The 18,829-nt window shown below is 36.7% G+C and overlaps 1 protein-coding gene across 2 annotated transcripts in view; it reads right to left on the minus strand.

Moving 5' to 3' along the window:
- Positions 1 to 18,829, minus strand: part of Nell1 (neural EGFL like 1) — an 865,354-nt gene that overhangs the window by 592,464 nt on the left and 254,061 nt on the right. For both annotated transcript variants that reach the window (XM_047517024.1, XM_047517023.1), the window contains exons 11-12: positions 18,364 to 18,463; positions 1,060 to 1,188 (exon numbers count right to left, since the gene is read on the minus strand). In XM_047517024.1, the coding sequence (XP_047372980.1) occupies positions 1,060 to 1,188; positions 18,364 to 18,463 (229 nt within the window). The remainder of the gene's footprint in view (positions 1 to 1,059; positions 1,189 to 18,363; positions 18,464 to 18,829) is intronic.

Below are 18,829 nucleotides of genomic sequence, written 5' to 3' on the forward strand. Positions count from 1 at the left end.
CATGGAGGCTCACTGGAAAATCACAGAGGCTGCCTGGAAAATCACGGAGGCTCACTGGAAGTGAAGCACTTCCTTAACAATTGAAGAGGTCTGGAGTGGAAGTCAAAAAGTTAAGCCAGGGTCAACAACACAAAACAGCAGAAAGAAAAGGAATTCACCTTACTGCCACCTATTAATATTGTCTTAACCTTAAGACTTGACCCACTTGAGACCCAAAGGTCTTAAGAGGGAGATTGAGCTGATTTTGCAACATTCATTCAATAGAAAACATCTCCTTTACTGATTAGCAGATCACTACAGCTCACTATTTTATTTGTGAAGGTAAAAGGAACTACTGGAATGACAGGAACTGTGACAGAGAACAGTCCAGTCATAACTTCGTCTATTAGAACTTCTCTAAACTGATAGTGGGGAGCCAGGAAGCACCTAAGAGATGGATTGGCTTGGATATCACAGCACTGTGCATTTAGAATGGGTCAGAGCTAACCCCATGCCTCTGGCCTGCTAAGGAATAAGGGCATGCAATGCTCACCACCAGCAGGGTACAGAGCTGGGCTTGGAAAGAGGGGTTCATACTAGAGGCCACAATTCCATTGCAGCTCATGTGCCAGAGTTATGAATCCTGTTACTGTGATCTCAGTGAAGACAGGCAATTGGCAAAATGTGAACCAGCCATTAAGAAATTCCATTGAAAAACCAATTCTGACCTTGACAAATGAAGGTGACAGCTGGGTGCAAGTTAAGGCCAAAGAGTCCTTTGAAAAGAGAATCCCCCACATAATATATAATCCACCTTGGAGATAAAAGTATCCTTAATAAGACAATAGAAAATTATGCATGTATGGTTGTTCTGGTGATTGTGACACATGGTGGAACACAAAATTGTTACTTTTACTTACTTGTTATGTTTCATAACTACCTTCAGAGGTCTTGCTTTCTCATGTAAGCAGTTTGAATAAACCCGGAAAACAGAGTACTGTGGGTGGTTGGTAAATTTCATGTGGAAACACATTTCTCAGTCAGTTTCTCACAAGTGACTTCTTTAAATTCTTTACTTACCTTCACAGTAGGCAGAGTCTCCCTGGACAGAAATGTAACCATTCTTGCACTCACAAGTAGCTTTTGTATTCCAGTTTTTACACTCCGAGTTTTCACCACATTTAGGTGCTTCAGCACAAAAGTTATGACCTAGAAGATACAAATAAAATTTTACATCAGGAAAGGAGGGAATAAAGACCTCCAAATAATAAAGCACCAAACTTTTTTATTATGTCATTATGTATGAAAACATACAATGGCAATAAGCAAGGGTGAGCTGGGTATGGGGTTGGAGAAGAAAAATAGGAAACTTAGGTCTATCCCATGCTAAAGAGATCTTGTTACCATACTCAAATTTGCTAAGGTTGTCACTACCTGAAGGCTCTTATTCATACTGATCCTATTCCTCTTCCTATTACCTTCTTATATGACTGGACTTTTTATAACTCAATTGAAAAATTTATGATATGTAGAAAAGGATAAAATACACAAATATATAAATACAAGGAAAATATTACCAGTACCTCTTGATTACATCTCCCAAATGAATCCTTCTCCCAGTCAATAGAGATAACTATCCTGAATTTTGTGTTAATCACTCCATTACATGTATTTGTGATTTTATCATGTATAGGTACTATTTCCCAAACAAATATATTTAGTTTTACCCATTTCAAAGTTCATATAAGTGAAATTATATTGTACATATCTTGCATGGTGTGAGTTTTTTTCTATTCACACATATTAATGCTTACAACATTCATTTGTCAATGCTATATAATATTCCATAGTATGAATAATTCACATTTTATACATTATACTACAAATGGACATTTGAGTTACTTGAAGATTTTGACTGGTTGCTGGAAACATTCTTAAACATGTTTTCTGGGGCACATTCTTTTAGCCACAGTTTTGACATTTTCTTTGCTCAACATTTCTGCCTGAATCCTTGCCATTCCTTCCAGGATAATTATTTTCTTCCTATAGTATATTTTAGAAGCTTCTTTACTGAGGATCTTTTCATAGGACTGTGATTTTCATTTTTTCTAAATGTGTCTATACACTATCCTCATACTTACAGCTTTACTGGGTAGAAAGTTACGTTGTCTCAACATTTTGAAAACATCATTCCCTTGTTATGTGCTTTGGATGTGAGATAATGCAAGAAGGTTCAGAAGAGAAATGATTGGGTTTTGAGTCTTAACCTAATCAGTGAAGTAATTCCCTGATGGGATTAATTGAGTGGTGACTGGAGGCAGGTGGGGTGTGGCTGGAGGGGGTGGCTCACTGAGGGCGTGGCTATGGGGTATATATATATTTGTCTCTGTTGAGTGAAGACTCTCTGCTTCCTGATCACGTGGATGTGAGCTGCTTCCCTCAGCCACCCTCTCCTGCCATGATGTTTAGCCTTACCTCCAGCCCTGAGGAATGGAGCCAGTCTTATGTACTAAGACTTCTGAAACCCTGAGCCCTCAAATAAACCTCTCCTCCTTTATAGTTGTTCTGATCAGATCCTTTTAGTCACAGCAGCAAAAAAGCTGACTAAAAACATCATGGCTTCCTTTATTGCTTCTGAGTAGTCAGTTGTTAATCTAAGGATCATTCCTTCCTATGTAGCAACCTCTTTCTCTGTGGATACTTTCAAGGTCTGCTTGTCTGGTTGGTTGCTTGCTTTCATTGTATAATGAGGTTCCTGGGTGTGAATTTATTATTGGAATTTCTTGAGATTCCTGAATCTGAAGACTGGTGAAATCTTTCACCATTTTGGAAGACTCAAGTATTGCTCTTCGAACATTCTCCCATCACCATTTTCTCTCTTCTTTCTTCTAACTGGATAAATGTTCTTCCTTGTTGAGCTCTCCTTCATGTAACTTAGAATTTTTTTTTTCAAATAATCCATTTCTTTTTACTTTGGATGCTAAATTCTGTATGACTTCTGGATATGTCTTTAAGATCTCTCTCTAGAGTTGTATCACATTCTGTATCAGTCTCTCATATCATTTTTAATTTTACTATTTCATCTTTAATTTCTAGAATTACATCTAATTATTTTTGATCTGTTTTGTCAAATTTGACAGTCCATTATTCTTTCATCTTTTATTTTTTATTTCTTGGAACACATTACACCTACATATTTTATATAAACAATTTTAATATCTTCCATCTTTGTGCATCTAATTTTGCAGTTTGTTGTTTGTGCCAAGTATCACACATGATGGTTAATTTTCTCCTGTTTTGAGTTGATTCTTTTATTTGCGAACTCATATTCTTTGAAATGTAATCTCTGAAAATTATTTGAAGTTTTGGTTTTTAAAATTGCATTTCTTCAGAGAGAATTTGTGTTTGCTTCTGTCAGTTGCCTAAAGGAATCATCAACACAAGATCACATTAAAACAACATTTTTGCCTCGGGGATGAGAACTGAGCCACACAGATGGAATAAATTCGAGTCCAAAGTTTTCAGGAATGCAAACTTTTCTCCTCTGGACCTCAATCTAGAGTCAAGACTGATATGTAAGGTTCCTTTTCACTGAGGATTTTTCCTAGTCTACCCACTGAGGAATTCACCCTTCAAGGTCCTTATTTAAACATCTCAACTAGCACCAGGCTCCGTATTCCTACAGTGTCCATTAAAAGCCACAGCCCAAATCATCAGTGACTAGAAATTGCTCTCAGGGCAGATGCCGACTTTCCTGTACTTGCTTATTCAATGATATCACACTTTTCCAATATTTCAGATCTCTGATTTTCCCCCTTCCTCTACTGCTATCTCCACCAAATTTTTTTTAATGTTCATATATTATAGAGTATTGGGGGGTAAACTAGAAAGAATGCTTTATATTTACCATAAAAGTTGCAAAGTTCAAATATGATAAGATACATGAAGGTACTTTGTCATCTTTAAATTAGCATTTTGTAAATAATAATTATATGCTATGAAACTACATGTTGTGGTCTCAGAAAATACTGGATCTGAAGTATAATTCAGGGTCTGCAGTTAGCGAACATCATAAATCACTTTGCCTATCTAAGTGCGTATATCAGAAATGGATGGTATCAGTGATTTCCAAACTATGTTTCTCAAAGTCCTGAGTACAGATAAATTGTGACATAGGATTCAAGTTCCCTACCCCTGATTCAAGAAGAATAGTTATGCTTTTATGTTGTTGACATGAGGATTTGGGGAATAACAATTTGTGGAAATCACTAAACTAGATAAAGTCCAAGTTTAATTTATTTTTGATGAAATTCTAGAACATTATTTAACCCCAAAGAAATTAAGCTGTGCTTGATTTAGATAATGATAATAATTGTTATTAAATAATAATAATGAAATTCATGTACCTATGATATGCCTAGCATTATAGTAGATATTTTAAATGAGAACAAAAGTTTTATACACCTTATTAATATGCTGTTCAGCAAGTTAAGTAGACTGATCCATGTAACACACATGGAACAATTACTGATACATACCAAAAAAGTCAATAAAGGGTCATGATGATGATGTCAACAATGATTAAAGCTCAAAATAACTTAATGCTGTTATCCTCAACTTCAAGATAAGAGAAACACAAACTCACCCATGCTTAGCTAATAAGTGGAGATGACAGAGTTCTAAGTCTAGTCTGGCTATATCCAAAGTTCATATACTTTTCATTATTTCTTATATCCTTCTAATAGCAAAACTAGCAATAAAAAGTGAAAGATGCAGCCATTCCTTGAGACTTTGAAGAGTAAACGCTCAGCCCTAGTAAGCATGGTATTTCATCCAGCCTTGCTACCTATGGCCTGTGTACTGGTGAGTGCCCGAGTCAGAAGTAGAGCAAGATTTTAACTTGTTGGAAATCTGAAACCCCTGACAGCTGAGAACACTTCTACATGAACTTGAAAGGCTTACAGTAATTGTTACAACTAAAACAACTTGATGTTTTTGCTACCAAAGGGCAATTTTAAGCATCACAGCTCTCTTAGGCAGACTAAGTGCCTGAACTTTACTTCTCATCTTAGAATTGATCAATAATTAAGTTGTCATATTTTTCTTCATTGTAAAGTTTCAACCAACATCATATGTTCATCTTTTATCACAGTTATTCTTGGTCTATGTTTCTTTTCTCTCCCTTTCTGGGAGACTTCAACTGTCCTTTTCTTTCTACACGTATTTGACAGCCTGGAACAAAATCCCTCAAACACTGTTATCGATGTACACTCAAAATGCTGTATGATACCCCATAAATATGAAGGGGGTAAAGAATATGTTTTTCAAATAAAAATAAAATTTTAAAAATAAACAAATTTATGGTAAGAAAATATATTTTTTCAACCTGTATCTCTCTAGCAAGCATGTGCCATGGCAATGTAAGGAACTGGGCAAACTGTATTTCAAGGACAGTGAAGGGCCCATGGGGCAAACCAAACTTATCATCAAAACCACTTTGGTTGGACCTATCATCTCAAAAGCATGTTTAATTAATGTAGGGCTTCACTGAAGCTGTATCTATTCAGTCCCACTTGCCTTTCTGCACCACTGAGTAATCATTTACTCAATATTTATAAGGCATCTACTATGTGAGTAAACATCTGGGAACAGTGCAAAGGTTTAGAATATGCTCCACAGGGAAATTACAAACTTTAAAAAGAGATGAACCACATACAGGAGTAGCACCAAAATAAGGCAATCTATGTTAAGCAAGGAGTACAAATTGTCATGGCATCTCAGGGATGGAGAAATCTTTTCTAGATGATGCAAAACTATAGTAGATAAAAACTTGGAAGGACAGATCCTCATGGGAGTAATTAGATTTTTAGCCTTGAGTAAAGGAAAGTTTGGAAAATCTTAAACATTCTGATACAGGTATAATAACAATAATAAACATTTCTTGAGCATGTACTATGAGCTAGGCAATCAGTTGAGTGTTCTACATGCAATATAGCATTTAATTATATTAACAGCTCTATAAAATTCAGTTGTCACCCCTGTTTTACAATGTAGCAGTTTGAAATTCAAAGAAGTGAGTGCACTTGTGGAAGATACCAAAACACAGGTCTGATTGGAGCCAGAGCCCTTAATCACCATGCTACTGTTCCACTGTCCTTCCAAGAGAAACAGATTTCTACACATTCTATCCAAGGAATAAAGGGGATATACTTTCTGCATGTGTGATTCAAACACAGTATAATTTACACTTTCAAATACACACACACACACACACCATTATGACTTGGATATGTGGTGTCTCCCCAAGAGCTCATGTTAAGCAATGTAAGAATGTTAATGCTCAGAGGTGAAATGATTTGATTATGAGATCTGTAATCTAATTAGTGGACTAATCCATTTGATGAATTAGTAATTTGAATGGACCAACTGGGTGGTAACTGGAGGCAGGTGGGAGGCATGCATGCCTTTGGAGGCCACTTTTGGTCCCTTGCTTCTCATTCATATTCTCTCTCCTCTCTCTCTCTCTCTCTCTCTCTCTCTCTCTCTCTCCAACTCCCATTCTTTCTCAATCTGCTCCCCAGCTGCCATGAGCTGAGACGCTCTCCTCCTCTACGCCCTTCCATCATGATGTTCTTCCTCACCTCAGGCTTAGAGTGGTGGGGTTGGATAACCATGGACAGAACCTCTTAGACCATGAACCCAAAATAAACTTTTCCTCCTCTAAGTTATTCTTGTCAGGTGTTTTGGTCACAGCAACACAAACCTAAGACAAGTGTTTTCTGCCAAGTAATTCCAAGTCCTCCTCTTAAAAAGTCTAACCACTCCAACTTCTTTCAGTCAGAGTTTATGTCTTATTCATTTCTCTCAACCAAAAACTTCCTGCACAGGTATAGTACATGAATCCATGATTGACTTATAGGTGAATGGAAAAATTTGGATGGGCAATAGTATGGGTGGGTAAATTATGATTGAATGAATAGATGTATGAATCTGCAAAGGCATGCAATTCCCCCTCATAACCACTTAGAGGACAAATTCGACTCATTTACTAGTCACCATATTTCTTTCTTTAAACACTTTTATTGAGGCATAATTTACATGCCATAAAATTCAGCTATTGTAAGTAGATAGTTTGATGGTTTTTTGTAGATTTATCCAGTTGTGTGGCCATCACCACAATCCAATTTTAGAACACTTTCATTACCACAGCTGGTGAACATCATTCTTAAAACCCCACCTCAGCATCTGAGTTGGCTGCCAGCTCGTAAATCCTCAATTAATTCTCCACCTTTCAGAATCCTTCTGACGGCTTTGTCTTTCTTATCTGTCGTGACTGAAGAGCATGACATTTAAGATGCACAGCTTTCTTTCCTGGATATTTGTCTTCAGTTACTACCTAGTTGCTCTCTCTCTCAAGTCCTCCAGCTAGACTTTGGAAGATTTTTTTCTTCTGCTGATGATCAACACAGACTGAAACATGAGTCTCCTCAAAGTCACCCTCCTTCTTAAATACTGATTTCTTTATCTGTTATGGAATTAGAAGCTGTGACCAGATTGTAGAAGACATACACACACATGTAAATAAGGTGATCAATTTTCAAGTTTTTTAGTTGATCATTTTAAATAATTAAATCTATTCTATGATTAGAAGCACACACTTTCATTGTTAACTAAGACTCGCATGAACATAGAGAATATCTTAAGTATAAAAGCTGATCCTGACATCCGCCAACACATCAGGCACAATGTTAACCATGTTATACATAGTACTGTATGAAATGCTCACAACACCCTAAAGAAGATTGTTATCCCCATTTTACAGCTTAGAAAAATGTGGGCTTGGATTTTATTAATCCAAGGTAATGCAACCAGTAAGTGACAGTCAGAACTTGACTGGAAAGTTCTTGTTAGGAACACTAAAAAGATTTAACAAGGGCTACTTTCTGATAATGTTTATAGATAATAACCCTTTGTGTCCCGCAGAAATTTTATAAAAATCAGTACCCTTAGGACCCAACTGTAGTTTCTGCCAATCTGTTATTACCAGAAATTAAATCTAATTATGCCCAATCATTTATAGACACTGGTTAAGAACATCTACCTTCCTATGGAGCAATAATGGGGTTCATGGTCCCACTTAACATCACAGGAAGATGTAACACTGACTAGCGTGCCTTACTTGACCCATATTATCCATTGTCAACAGCCCGCTGCCAATACATCCAGATGTCCTCACAGGCATCTCACAGCTCCCAAGGGCCTTGAGATGTGGCTGTGGCAGGGTATTTGTGAGGCCGTGGGTTCCAACCTATTCCACATTACTATCATCTCTCAAATAGATATTTCCTTATTTAACTTCCTGTTCCCCCTCTGGTCTGTCTCTAATCCATTTTCCACACAAAAGAATTCTTTGAAACAGATTGGATCATGTCACTCTCTCCCTTAAAAATCTTCCAACAGCTTCCCATTTTATTTAAGAGAAATACAAAATCTTTAACTTCGACCCAAAGTAACAAACATCCCTCTCCATCACGTCCTTCCAACTACTTCAGCCTTCCCACTAATTCCTCTAGTATGCCAATGTCTTTTCTGACTCAAGGTCTTTCAAACTTGTTCCACCAATTCAGAACATAATTACACATCCCTACAAGAATAATTTCTCCTTGGCCTTCAAGTCTTCAGGATGAAATAGAATCTACTCATGGGCCAGGGGAGCAGGGCTGGGGGATGTTGATCAAATGTTAGAAGGTTACAGTTCAGTAAGAAGAGTAAGTTCTGGAGATCTATTATATATCATGGTGACTACAGTTAATAATAATGTGTAATATACTGGAAAATTACTGCAGTGGAGTTCAATGTTTTTACTAAACAAACAAAAACTGTGTGTCAGGTGATGGATATGTTAATTATGTTGATTTAATAATTTTACAATTATACACTTACCAAAACATTTTATAACCATCAATATATGTGATTTTCATTTGTCAAGTATGCTTAATAAAACTGGAGAAAGATTTTGTTGGTGTATTATAAATATACAAAATAGTGGGATTGATTGTGATATAGTCATACATGCACATATAATTTGGTCAATTTCATTGCCCAATACCTCCCCTTTCCATTCCCTCCTCCCTTACCCCCAGCCCCCATTATCTACTGTACTGGTCTCTATTCCACTTTATAAAATTATTTTTTAGATGTTGATAGACCTTCATTTTATTCATACGTGGTGCTGAGTGTCAAATCCAAAGCCTCACACATGCTAGGCAAGCAATCCACCACTGAGCCACAACCCCAGCCCCTCTATTCCATTTTAATGAAAAAATTTTCCTCCCCTTTTTCTCTCTAGCTTTTATATATAAGATAAAACATATGGCTTTTAACTTTCTGAGTCAAGTTTATTTCACTTAACATCATATTTTCAATTCCATCCATTTTCCCATAAATATCATAATTTCATTCTTTTTTATGGGTGCATAAAACTTCATTGTATATACATACAACATTTTCCTTATCCATTTATCCTTTGATAAGCACCTAGGCTGGTTCCATAACTTAACTATTGAACTGCTATAAACGAGGTGATGCATGTATGGCTATATGTGCTGACTTTAGTTCTTTTGGATAAATACTGAGTGGTAATACAATTGATATTGTACAATATTATATAATATGGTATTTCTGTTCCTAGTCTTCTGAGAGATTCCATACAGATTTCTATAGTGTTTATACTAATTTACAATCCCAAAAAGGTGAATAAGTGTTTCTGTTTTCCCACATTCTGGGCAGCATTTATTATTGTTTGTATTTTTGATGATTGCCAATCTAACTCAAATGAGATGAAATCTCAGTGTAGTTTTCTTTGCCTTTCCCTGATTGTTAAAAATACTGAACATGTTTTCTTATATTTGTGGGTCATTTGTATTTCTTCTTTTGAGAAATCTCAGTTTAATTCATTTGTCCATTTATTTTTTAAAATTTTATTTGTATATTTTGGTGTTCAGTTTTTTTTTGAGTTTTAGATATTCTAGATCCTATGTCAGAAAAATAGCTGGCAAAGATTTTCTCACATTCTGCAGGTTTCTTTTCACGTTCTTTTTTAAAAATACTTTTAGTTGAAGGTGAACATAATTTTATTTATTTTTATAGTGCTGAGGATCAAACCCAGTACCTCACATGTGTTAGGCAAGTGCTTTACCACTGAGCCACAACCCCAGCCCTCTTTTCACATTCTTAATTTTCTTTGCTGTGCAGAGGTTTTTAAATTTAATGCTATTTCATATATTAATTCTTGGTATTATTTCCCAAGTTTTAGGAGTCCCACTGAGGAAGGTACTGCCTGAACCTATGTATGTTAGAGTTTTAACCCTGTTTTCTTCTAATTGAAAACTTTCTGGTCTAATTCCTAGGTCTTTGATTCACTGTGAATTGACTTTTGTGCAGGATGAGAGAGGAACCTAGTTTCATTTTTCTACAAACAAATATTCAGTTTTCCCTACAAACAAATATCCAGTTTTCCCAGCACCATTTGTTGAAAAGAGTATCTTCTCCAACATTTTTGTGCCTTTGTCAAATATCAGATGACTGTATCCCTGTGAGTTTGACTGTGTCTTCTGTTCTATCAGTCTGTTTTTATGCCAGTACTATACTGTTTTTGAATTGATACCTTTGTAGCCTAATTTGAAACAGGGTATTATGATTTCTCCAACATTGTTCTTTTTTGTTTAAATAGTTTTGACTATTCTGGGTCTTTGTTACTCTGACTCTTTGTGTTATTTTACATTCTCTATTTCATTAATTTCAGCTCTAATCTTAATTATTTCCTTCTTTCTGTGAATTTTTGGAATAGATTTGTTGTTTTTCTAGGACCTTGAGATGCATCATTAGGGTTTCCATTTTTTAAAATTTTTTTTGTTATAGATGGAATCAATACCTTTGTATTATTTATTTATTTATTTATTTTTATGTGGTGCTGAGAATTGAACAGAGCCTCACACGTGTCAGACAAGCAATTTACCACTGAGTCACAACCCCAGTCCAGGGTTTTCATTTTTGACCTTTCTGATTTTTTAATGTAGGTACTCAGAGCTATAAACTTTCCTCCTAAAAATGCATTCATAGTGTCGCACAGACTCTGGTAAGGACAAAATTTTTCAAAACAGAACAACATAATCATAGATACATATGTACACACACACACATACACACACGCTCATATTCATACATACTATGTTCCATTTGGAGATTTTCTTGTTTCCCAAGTTTAAATCAAGATCCATTATTCTCTCACATTGCACCCTGATCTTCCTGTTTATGGTAGTTATTATAATATGGGTTTATTTCTGTGCTTGTTGGTAGATGTCTCTCCCCACTAGGCACTCACCTCCAAAAGGAAAAGGACCATGCAGGTCAGTTCACCTTGTACCTGGCTCAGCACATCACAGGCACTCAGTGTCTGTGAGTCAATGACTAAATTCTCAGAGTACTTCAAACTTAGAATTAAAAAAGAGTGTTATAAAGATGCATAAGTTGAGTCTCAAAGTGATCAACTACTTCCCCTATGGATACTCAACTGGTAGTGGGTGAATGAAATAGAAATAGAAACCTAAATACCATTCCCAGCTTCTCCCCACCACCCCATGTCACTCCCTAGCAACAATTTTACTCATTAGGAGAAATTCAAGGAATATTGCTCCAGCCTGAAGAGACCAGAACCCCATCAACCTTTCATATTGTCCAGTCCATGAAATGCCTGGATCTTCCCAAAGAAACAAACCATGTTTTTTTCTCAAAAACTACTCTATTAGCACTCAATGCTTGAAGACTAAATATAGAAAAAAAATAACTTGTCACACAACAGATCACTCAAGGATGAGAAACCAAGATGAGCAAGACACAGGTAGATCTCATATATGTGGTTAAAATGAGCAGATGCTCAGAGAAAGACATATAATGTGCTGAAGTAAGGCTTTGGCCTTTACACAGAACACCTCCTTAATTTTAGTTCCTAGCAGAGATTTCATTCAACAAACATCTATCAAGCACCTAAATATTCCCAAGCACTATGCCAAGTAAATGGGGATGTAGCAGAAAAAGAAAAAAAGAAAAGAAAAAGGAAATACCATAACCATCATAAACATGTCCTCATTCATCTTACACCCTTGTGGTGATGACTGACCATGAACTCCGGATTATAAGGGGACATTTTGATGGAGAAGGACAAGGTGCTCCAGGACTATCACAGAAAAGGGTCCTAACACAAGGCACTAAAGAGGGAGATTTGTTGGCTTAACAAGGTTGGCTGGACAAAAATTATGAGTTCCAAATACAGGGAGAAGCAAGTGCCCACAACATGCTCAAGGAAATGAATGAAGAAACATAAACATTGGCTTTATTTTCCCTCCTCTGGTTGGGAGCAGTCTACACTTTGGACTCTCCCTACTGGTCCTGCATCAAGACTTCCGTATCCAGTACAAAATAACACTAGTAAAACAATTTTCTTTCTTTAAATTCATTGCCCTGATCTGTGTAGAATAAGCCTTGCCTATTAAATAAAGAGGCCCCCCACACTGCCACTCTCCGAATTCCTCTCTATACTCCTTAAAACTACTCTTCAAAACCAGCCATTTCTTTTGCTTCACCTTTGGCTTCTACAACCAGTGATGGACATGCATCTGCATGATTTACTCCTGTGCATTTTTCCACAAGAGGGAATGAACAGGCCACTACCCCTAAGCAGGACCTAGCATTGCTAAGGTAGCTAAAGTCTGATTCCATATAGAGCAACATGGCTTAGCCTCAGCATCCTGCCCATAATATATCATCCAACAGGTCAGGCAGTGTACCTGTGAGATATTCTCCTGGACATTCTGAAAATGAACTCTGTATTCTTCTATCCTAAATCAAATCTCAGAAAGTCAATAGCTCTTCCTTCCACTACCACTCACCCAAATTCATCATCCACATAAGGCACAATGGTATACTGAAAATAGCACATTTATGTACCTCCAAGGTTTGAGTCAGCATCACCCACAGACTGATTAGGAGGGGTATGGCCTGGAGATCCTTTATGAGATCTACATGCCCTACTAAACTCCACATGGAAATACAAGGCAAAGGAGAAATCTGAGCCCTGAAGGATGAGAACAGTCTTTTAGTTTTGGGTGGATAAGTGGTTGGGTCATCAGGACAGGCCTGAACTCCAAAGTCTCACAAGTTCTACTTTAGTTCACAATTGGTTTCTTCAGTAATAGTCAATATTTAAGGGTATTTATTTACAAGGTTGTCTAGCCTTAGTTTCAGGTCTCTCTGGAGCGATCTGCTTCATACTGGAGATGTCTAGACCCTCATTCATTAGAGCACTTTCAGAGCCACTGAATTCATGAATTCCCTGAGGCTGTACTTGCCTTCAGATGCCCTCTGCTCCTAGCCTCAGCAGTTGAACTCAGTCCTTTCTTCCTAGACTACAGCTCATGGTTGTTGGGGTGTTTATCAGATCTCATCTATCAATATGAAGAAGACCTGGCCTCTCTCCCAACTCCAGTTCCTTTCTTTGCACACTAGCTAATATTCTCATTCAGTGCCTCTTACTTTACCTTCTCACTAAGTACCTTTCCAGGACACTTTTAATTTCAAATATCCTGAATATCTTTCTAAAACCTATTCATTCTAAATTCACCTAAAATGATGAGGAAGACAGAGAGGAAATTGTGTGATGCCAAGTCAAGACTCTTTGGGAGGATTTAATTGAAGAACATAAAATCTTAAATAGTACAAATAATCTCAACTAATTTCAGTCCAGGCCAGATGACAAGGCAAGTGAGCATGAATTAAAATTACAGATAAACACATTTGGAACAGATGTCAGGAAGAACTTTTTCCCCAACACTGGAAGTCATAAACATGCAGCAAAACCCTCCAAAGTCATTGGCGACACTGAAGATATAATTAGAGCAGATTATGAGGGAAATAAAACCCTGAGGAGAGTGTCAAGAATTTGGGGATGAGTCAAATGATTGCTATGTTTTTCTGTAGCAGGTCTCTGAATACATGGTCAAGAATGTTGACTTTTTATTTTTTTTTTCTTTAGTCTTTAACAGAGAGCACCAGAAATTCATGAGTAATCTTTTACTGCTGAGTCTCTATTCAGGCCTGTATTCTTTCTTTCCCAGAAGGAGCATAGATGTCACTCCAATGTGCACCACCCCCACACTGCAATGGTCTCACACTTCAAGCAGGCAGGCTCCTGCTATGACCATTACCTCAAGGTAATGAGGACAGTAAACAAATTTCATCTTGTCAAAACAAACCATTCTGAGGCATCAGAGAAATGCTGCAGCAGCGAGTAGCACTGTTCTGGTTGACAATGCTGGTGACTGAGTTCTTGAACCCCAGTGATTCTAAGGGGACCTCCTTTGCTAGATTTTTATCACCTTTATGCCTTTCGCATGCGTCTTTCTAAACTTTGTATATCCTATTCCTAAGGTCATTTTGGTTGCATTATAGCCCTATGGATTTAATTAATTACCTATTCAACTGTTAACCTTCATTTTTCTCTAAAGAGATGGAAAAGTAGTTACAGCATTTGCATTACTCAAGATTTGAAGAGGCAAGGTGTCTGAGCCCATGATCTGGATACCAGTTCTGTTGATACACTGAGCACTGTTAACTATAAGATCTTAGGTTTAATTCCCACAAAGAGAAAAACTCAGTGTAGAACTACAGTCTGCACCTTTTATTTTTATCAGTCAATGTGGCAGGGAGGAGTATGCAGTAAACATGTAAGAAAATGTGTATCACTCAGTAAAATAATTTCACAATCAAACAAGTTATAACTTGCGGAAAGGAGTTGAAACTCAGCAAACTGGGTTTTAACATCATCTCATATATGAAATAGAGAAGACTATTGATTGGTATTAAAAACATCATTCAAAGTTATTGGCATAAAAATAGCAAAAACATTCTACACGACAGGAAGGAATCATCTACCCATCTCCTACATTTAAAGAATCAATTTATAAAATGTGATCATTAAAACAAATGTTATTCTTTTTAAAGTTGGAAATTTTTACAGGTATTATATTGTCAATCAAGTGGGATGGAGGATAAAAACTACTCCTAGGCAGTGTCCTCAAATGTCCAGTCTGAGTTTCCCTAGGAGAGCTGACTTATCTGAGTCCTAATAAGAATAAACCTTGGAAAATTCCAAATTCCTGAAGCAGACATGAAAAAGATTTTTGATTTAGACTTCTAAGAAATGATACTCTCAAGGGATAATTTCCCTCAGAGTAATGATCTGACACTCATAGTGAGACAGAAAGAGATGATAAATATGCTAATTAGAGGGCCTTCAGTGCAAGTATTGAAAGGTCACAGCCACTTTGGTTTCTGTAGTCAATAGCATCAGGGTGGCGGAAGTCATACAGCTGTGTCACACCATGCGTTTGTCCCTGAAATATGCATTTCATCTCATAAGACTTCCACCTTTCTGCTTTATTGTCACTCTGTGGACAATGTCCAACCACAAAGCAAATGCTGTGGCCTTTCCACTTGCAGAATAAACATTACTTCACATAGAAGTTGGGTGTTTCTCATCTTCTCATTACTTTCTATTTTAGAGAGGGGGAGAAAAGAGGAAAACTAAGAAACACTGAGTAATTTTCCTTAGACAAGATGCCTGACTTTCCAAGTCTTCTTGGAATAGAAATTGTCCAGCCTACTTCCTGCCCTCCAAGACTCCACTCAGAAAACACAAACATAAAGAAAAAGGGGTGGGAGGAAGAAGGGTATTTCTCACAAAATTATGTAAAGATGCTCTTGGGAAATAAATTGGAATTAAGAGAAATGGAGTAAAATTCATCTAGAACATAATATAAGACAAAAGAATTGTAAGCTCATCTGAATTGATATTTTGTTAACTGTTTTTTAATTTGTACTTAAAAAAAAAAAAAAAGAGATACCCTACTGCCCAGATAGACATACCTTTCATTTTCTGATCACCTTATGTACACTGCAGATCTGAGCATGTGGATAAGTGGGCTTTTCTGGAATTTTCTCTGCTATGGGTCAACAGGAAAGGAGAAGGATACAGCAGTAGGTGGTATTGAAAATGGCCTTAGTGGGAAAACATTGCTTCCTTCATTCTATTGTCCTAATTCTGAGATGGGAGTAGTATGAATAAAGTCAAGAGAACACAGGCTCAAATGACTTAGCCAACTCATCTTCTCATGGAAAGTCCCTCCTGCCACATCTTTTCTTTTTTTTTTTTTTTTTTTAAAACAAAACTGGTTTTAATGATTAAAACGATGACTTAACAGGTTTATAAAACAACCATTAACTAGGGGAAACCCTAGAACCAGAAATAAGAATTTTAAAATTGCATGCAAAATCTAGGTACCATAAAACCCAAAGCAATACCAAAATATCTCGAGCTTCCTAGCATAAACTCCAGGTCTTTTTATTTCCAATTCTTGGTAATCAAAATATGTACACTTTCTGCCACATCTTTTCTGAAGACATGCTCCAGCTCCTGTCAAAATGTAGACTTGTCAAAGAGCACAAAATAAACTCCATATACAAATATCTCCAAAGAAAACCATCCATTTCCAAATGAACGATTGCCTGAGTGAGAAGCAAACAGGAAGAAGAAAGTCGTCAATTTCACAGTGGCTCTGATTAAGATCAAGTCCATGATGTCTTGCTCATGTCTCTCACTCTTCCCTCACTGGAGGTTTGGAAAAAAGCCACCAGCTTGCTACCAGTGGGAGCCCTGTATAAGCCTACTTTGCAGTGAGATGTGACACCTCTCAGTATCTATTGGTAAAGAAGGACATGCATTCCAGAGAAATGCTAACAGAAGCAGTGGCACCTGCTCTATTGTAAATTGGGTCAGAGCAATGAAATTCATCCTGAATTTCTGTGGTCTAATCAATGATTCAGCTCTAATGAAACCATAAATCAGAAAGGATTTGCATAAACTGAGTCCCACTTGGCACCTCAACAAATCGCAAGTGATGGATTTTGCATTAAATTATAAGACCTACCTAACAACCTTATTGGTTACCAATAAATGCATCCCTCTGAAAATTCCACTCAAATGTAAGGCATCCCAGCTGCAAATTTGCTTGTAGTCATAAAAGCAGATAAATCAGGGCAGACACTGTAAGAGCATACTCAGCATGTCACTGATTCTAAGGGCCATTCTTAGCTACCATCATGCTAGGGTTTCCTACAAATTTTGTCATGGCATAGTTCACTCAGTACCAACCACAGAGAGAAATCACACCCAAGTTGAAAACACACCATGGCAAAATATATTTTTAATATATCAGAAAATATTAGGGAGTGGTCAGCAAATTTGGGGCCCCCACCTACTTTTGTAAATAAAGTTTTATTGGAACACAGCCACATCCATTCATTTACCTATGATCCCGGCTGCTTTTGTGCTACAGTAGCAGAGTTTAGTAGTTGTAATTCTGTTACAACTTTCTGGTCCACAAAGGCTAATACATTTACTTTGAGGCCTTTTAAAGAAAATTTTAGCCAACCCCTGCACCAGAGTAAAGATGGTAAAATATGGAGGCTACCTGAGCTAAAATGCTAGGTTGCTGAGTCCTCCCTCCTTAACTCTGGAAGCATCAAAGTTCAGCCAAAAAGGATCTAACTTGAGAGATAATTGAGAATGTGAAGTATTTGGGGATAAGTATGGTTTCAAAATAATAGCTATGAGCTTAACTAGGTTTGCTTTTTATGATTTTGTATAACTGCTGGATTCTCCTAAAACATCTAATTCTGCCCCAGTGAGCATTTCAGAGAGGAAGTGATACTTGAGCCAGGGTTCAAATAAATAAGAATAAATTTGGGGATGAAGAGAATTCCAGGAAGAGGAAGCAAAACAATTTCTGCCCAAGAATTAATTAGCAATCAAGTGTTAATTATTTGAAGCTTTTTTCCTAAAAGGAAATAAAAGTAAAGTTGCATCTAAACATACACCATGAGTAAGAATTCACCATAAGTCATTTTTCTCAATCCCACTCATGAGAAAAATGTCATAATGATGATAATAGTTATTATTACAGGAACTATCATTAGCATTATTATACGAACTATTGTTTATTGAACAATTTATCACATGCTGAGTATTATACTGGGTGTTTATACATTATCCCATTTAATTTTCACAGCAGTCTTATAAGGTAGATACTATTATTATCTTCATTTTGCAATTGAAGAGACTATGACTGAGAAAGGTAAATAGGATATGCAAGTTTCTACACAGCAGAGCCAAGGTTAGGATCCATGTTATTACCATTACACTATTCTCTGAACCCTCACAAGGCCACCCCAATCCCACTTAAGCACAGCCCCCTCACCAACCCCACTTACCTCTACAGACACTGCAGCACTGATTCTCTGGAAGAATATGATCCTTTTCTGAACAATTCAAAGGAGGGCACATTTCTGTAATTTTTACTAAAACTCCACCCTATAAGCCAAATAATAGAAAAACAAAGAAAGATGTTCATATATTTAGCCAATGATACAAACTTATAAAGCTCATTGTTAATAGCCTGCAGTGATAGCAACCTACAGTAATTAACAACACTCCTAGGGATTTCACTAATAATGATAACACTGCAAATTAAATTGATAAGACTCTTAGAAGACACATTTTCCTTTCCGTATCAAAAAAGCCTCAATTAAAAGTTTTTGAGTATCTACTATAAAGCAGAAGGATGCAAACAGTGATGTGCTGATAAATTTTTAACAATTGAATCAAGTGGAGAAGGCCTAATTTGTGAGGTTTATTGATTTCTATGGTGTAAATATTCTAACAATGGTTCATTTTGAG

Source organism: Sciurus carolinensis, chromosome 11, assembly GCF_902686445.1.
Source record: "Sciurus carolinensis chromosome 11, mSciCar1.2, whole genome shotgun sequence".
Lineage (NCBI taxonomy): Eukaryota > Metazoa > Chordata > Mammalia > Rodentia > Sciuridae > Sciurus > Sciurus carolinensis.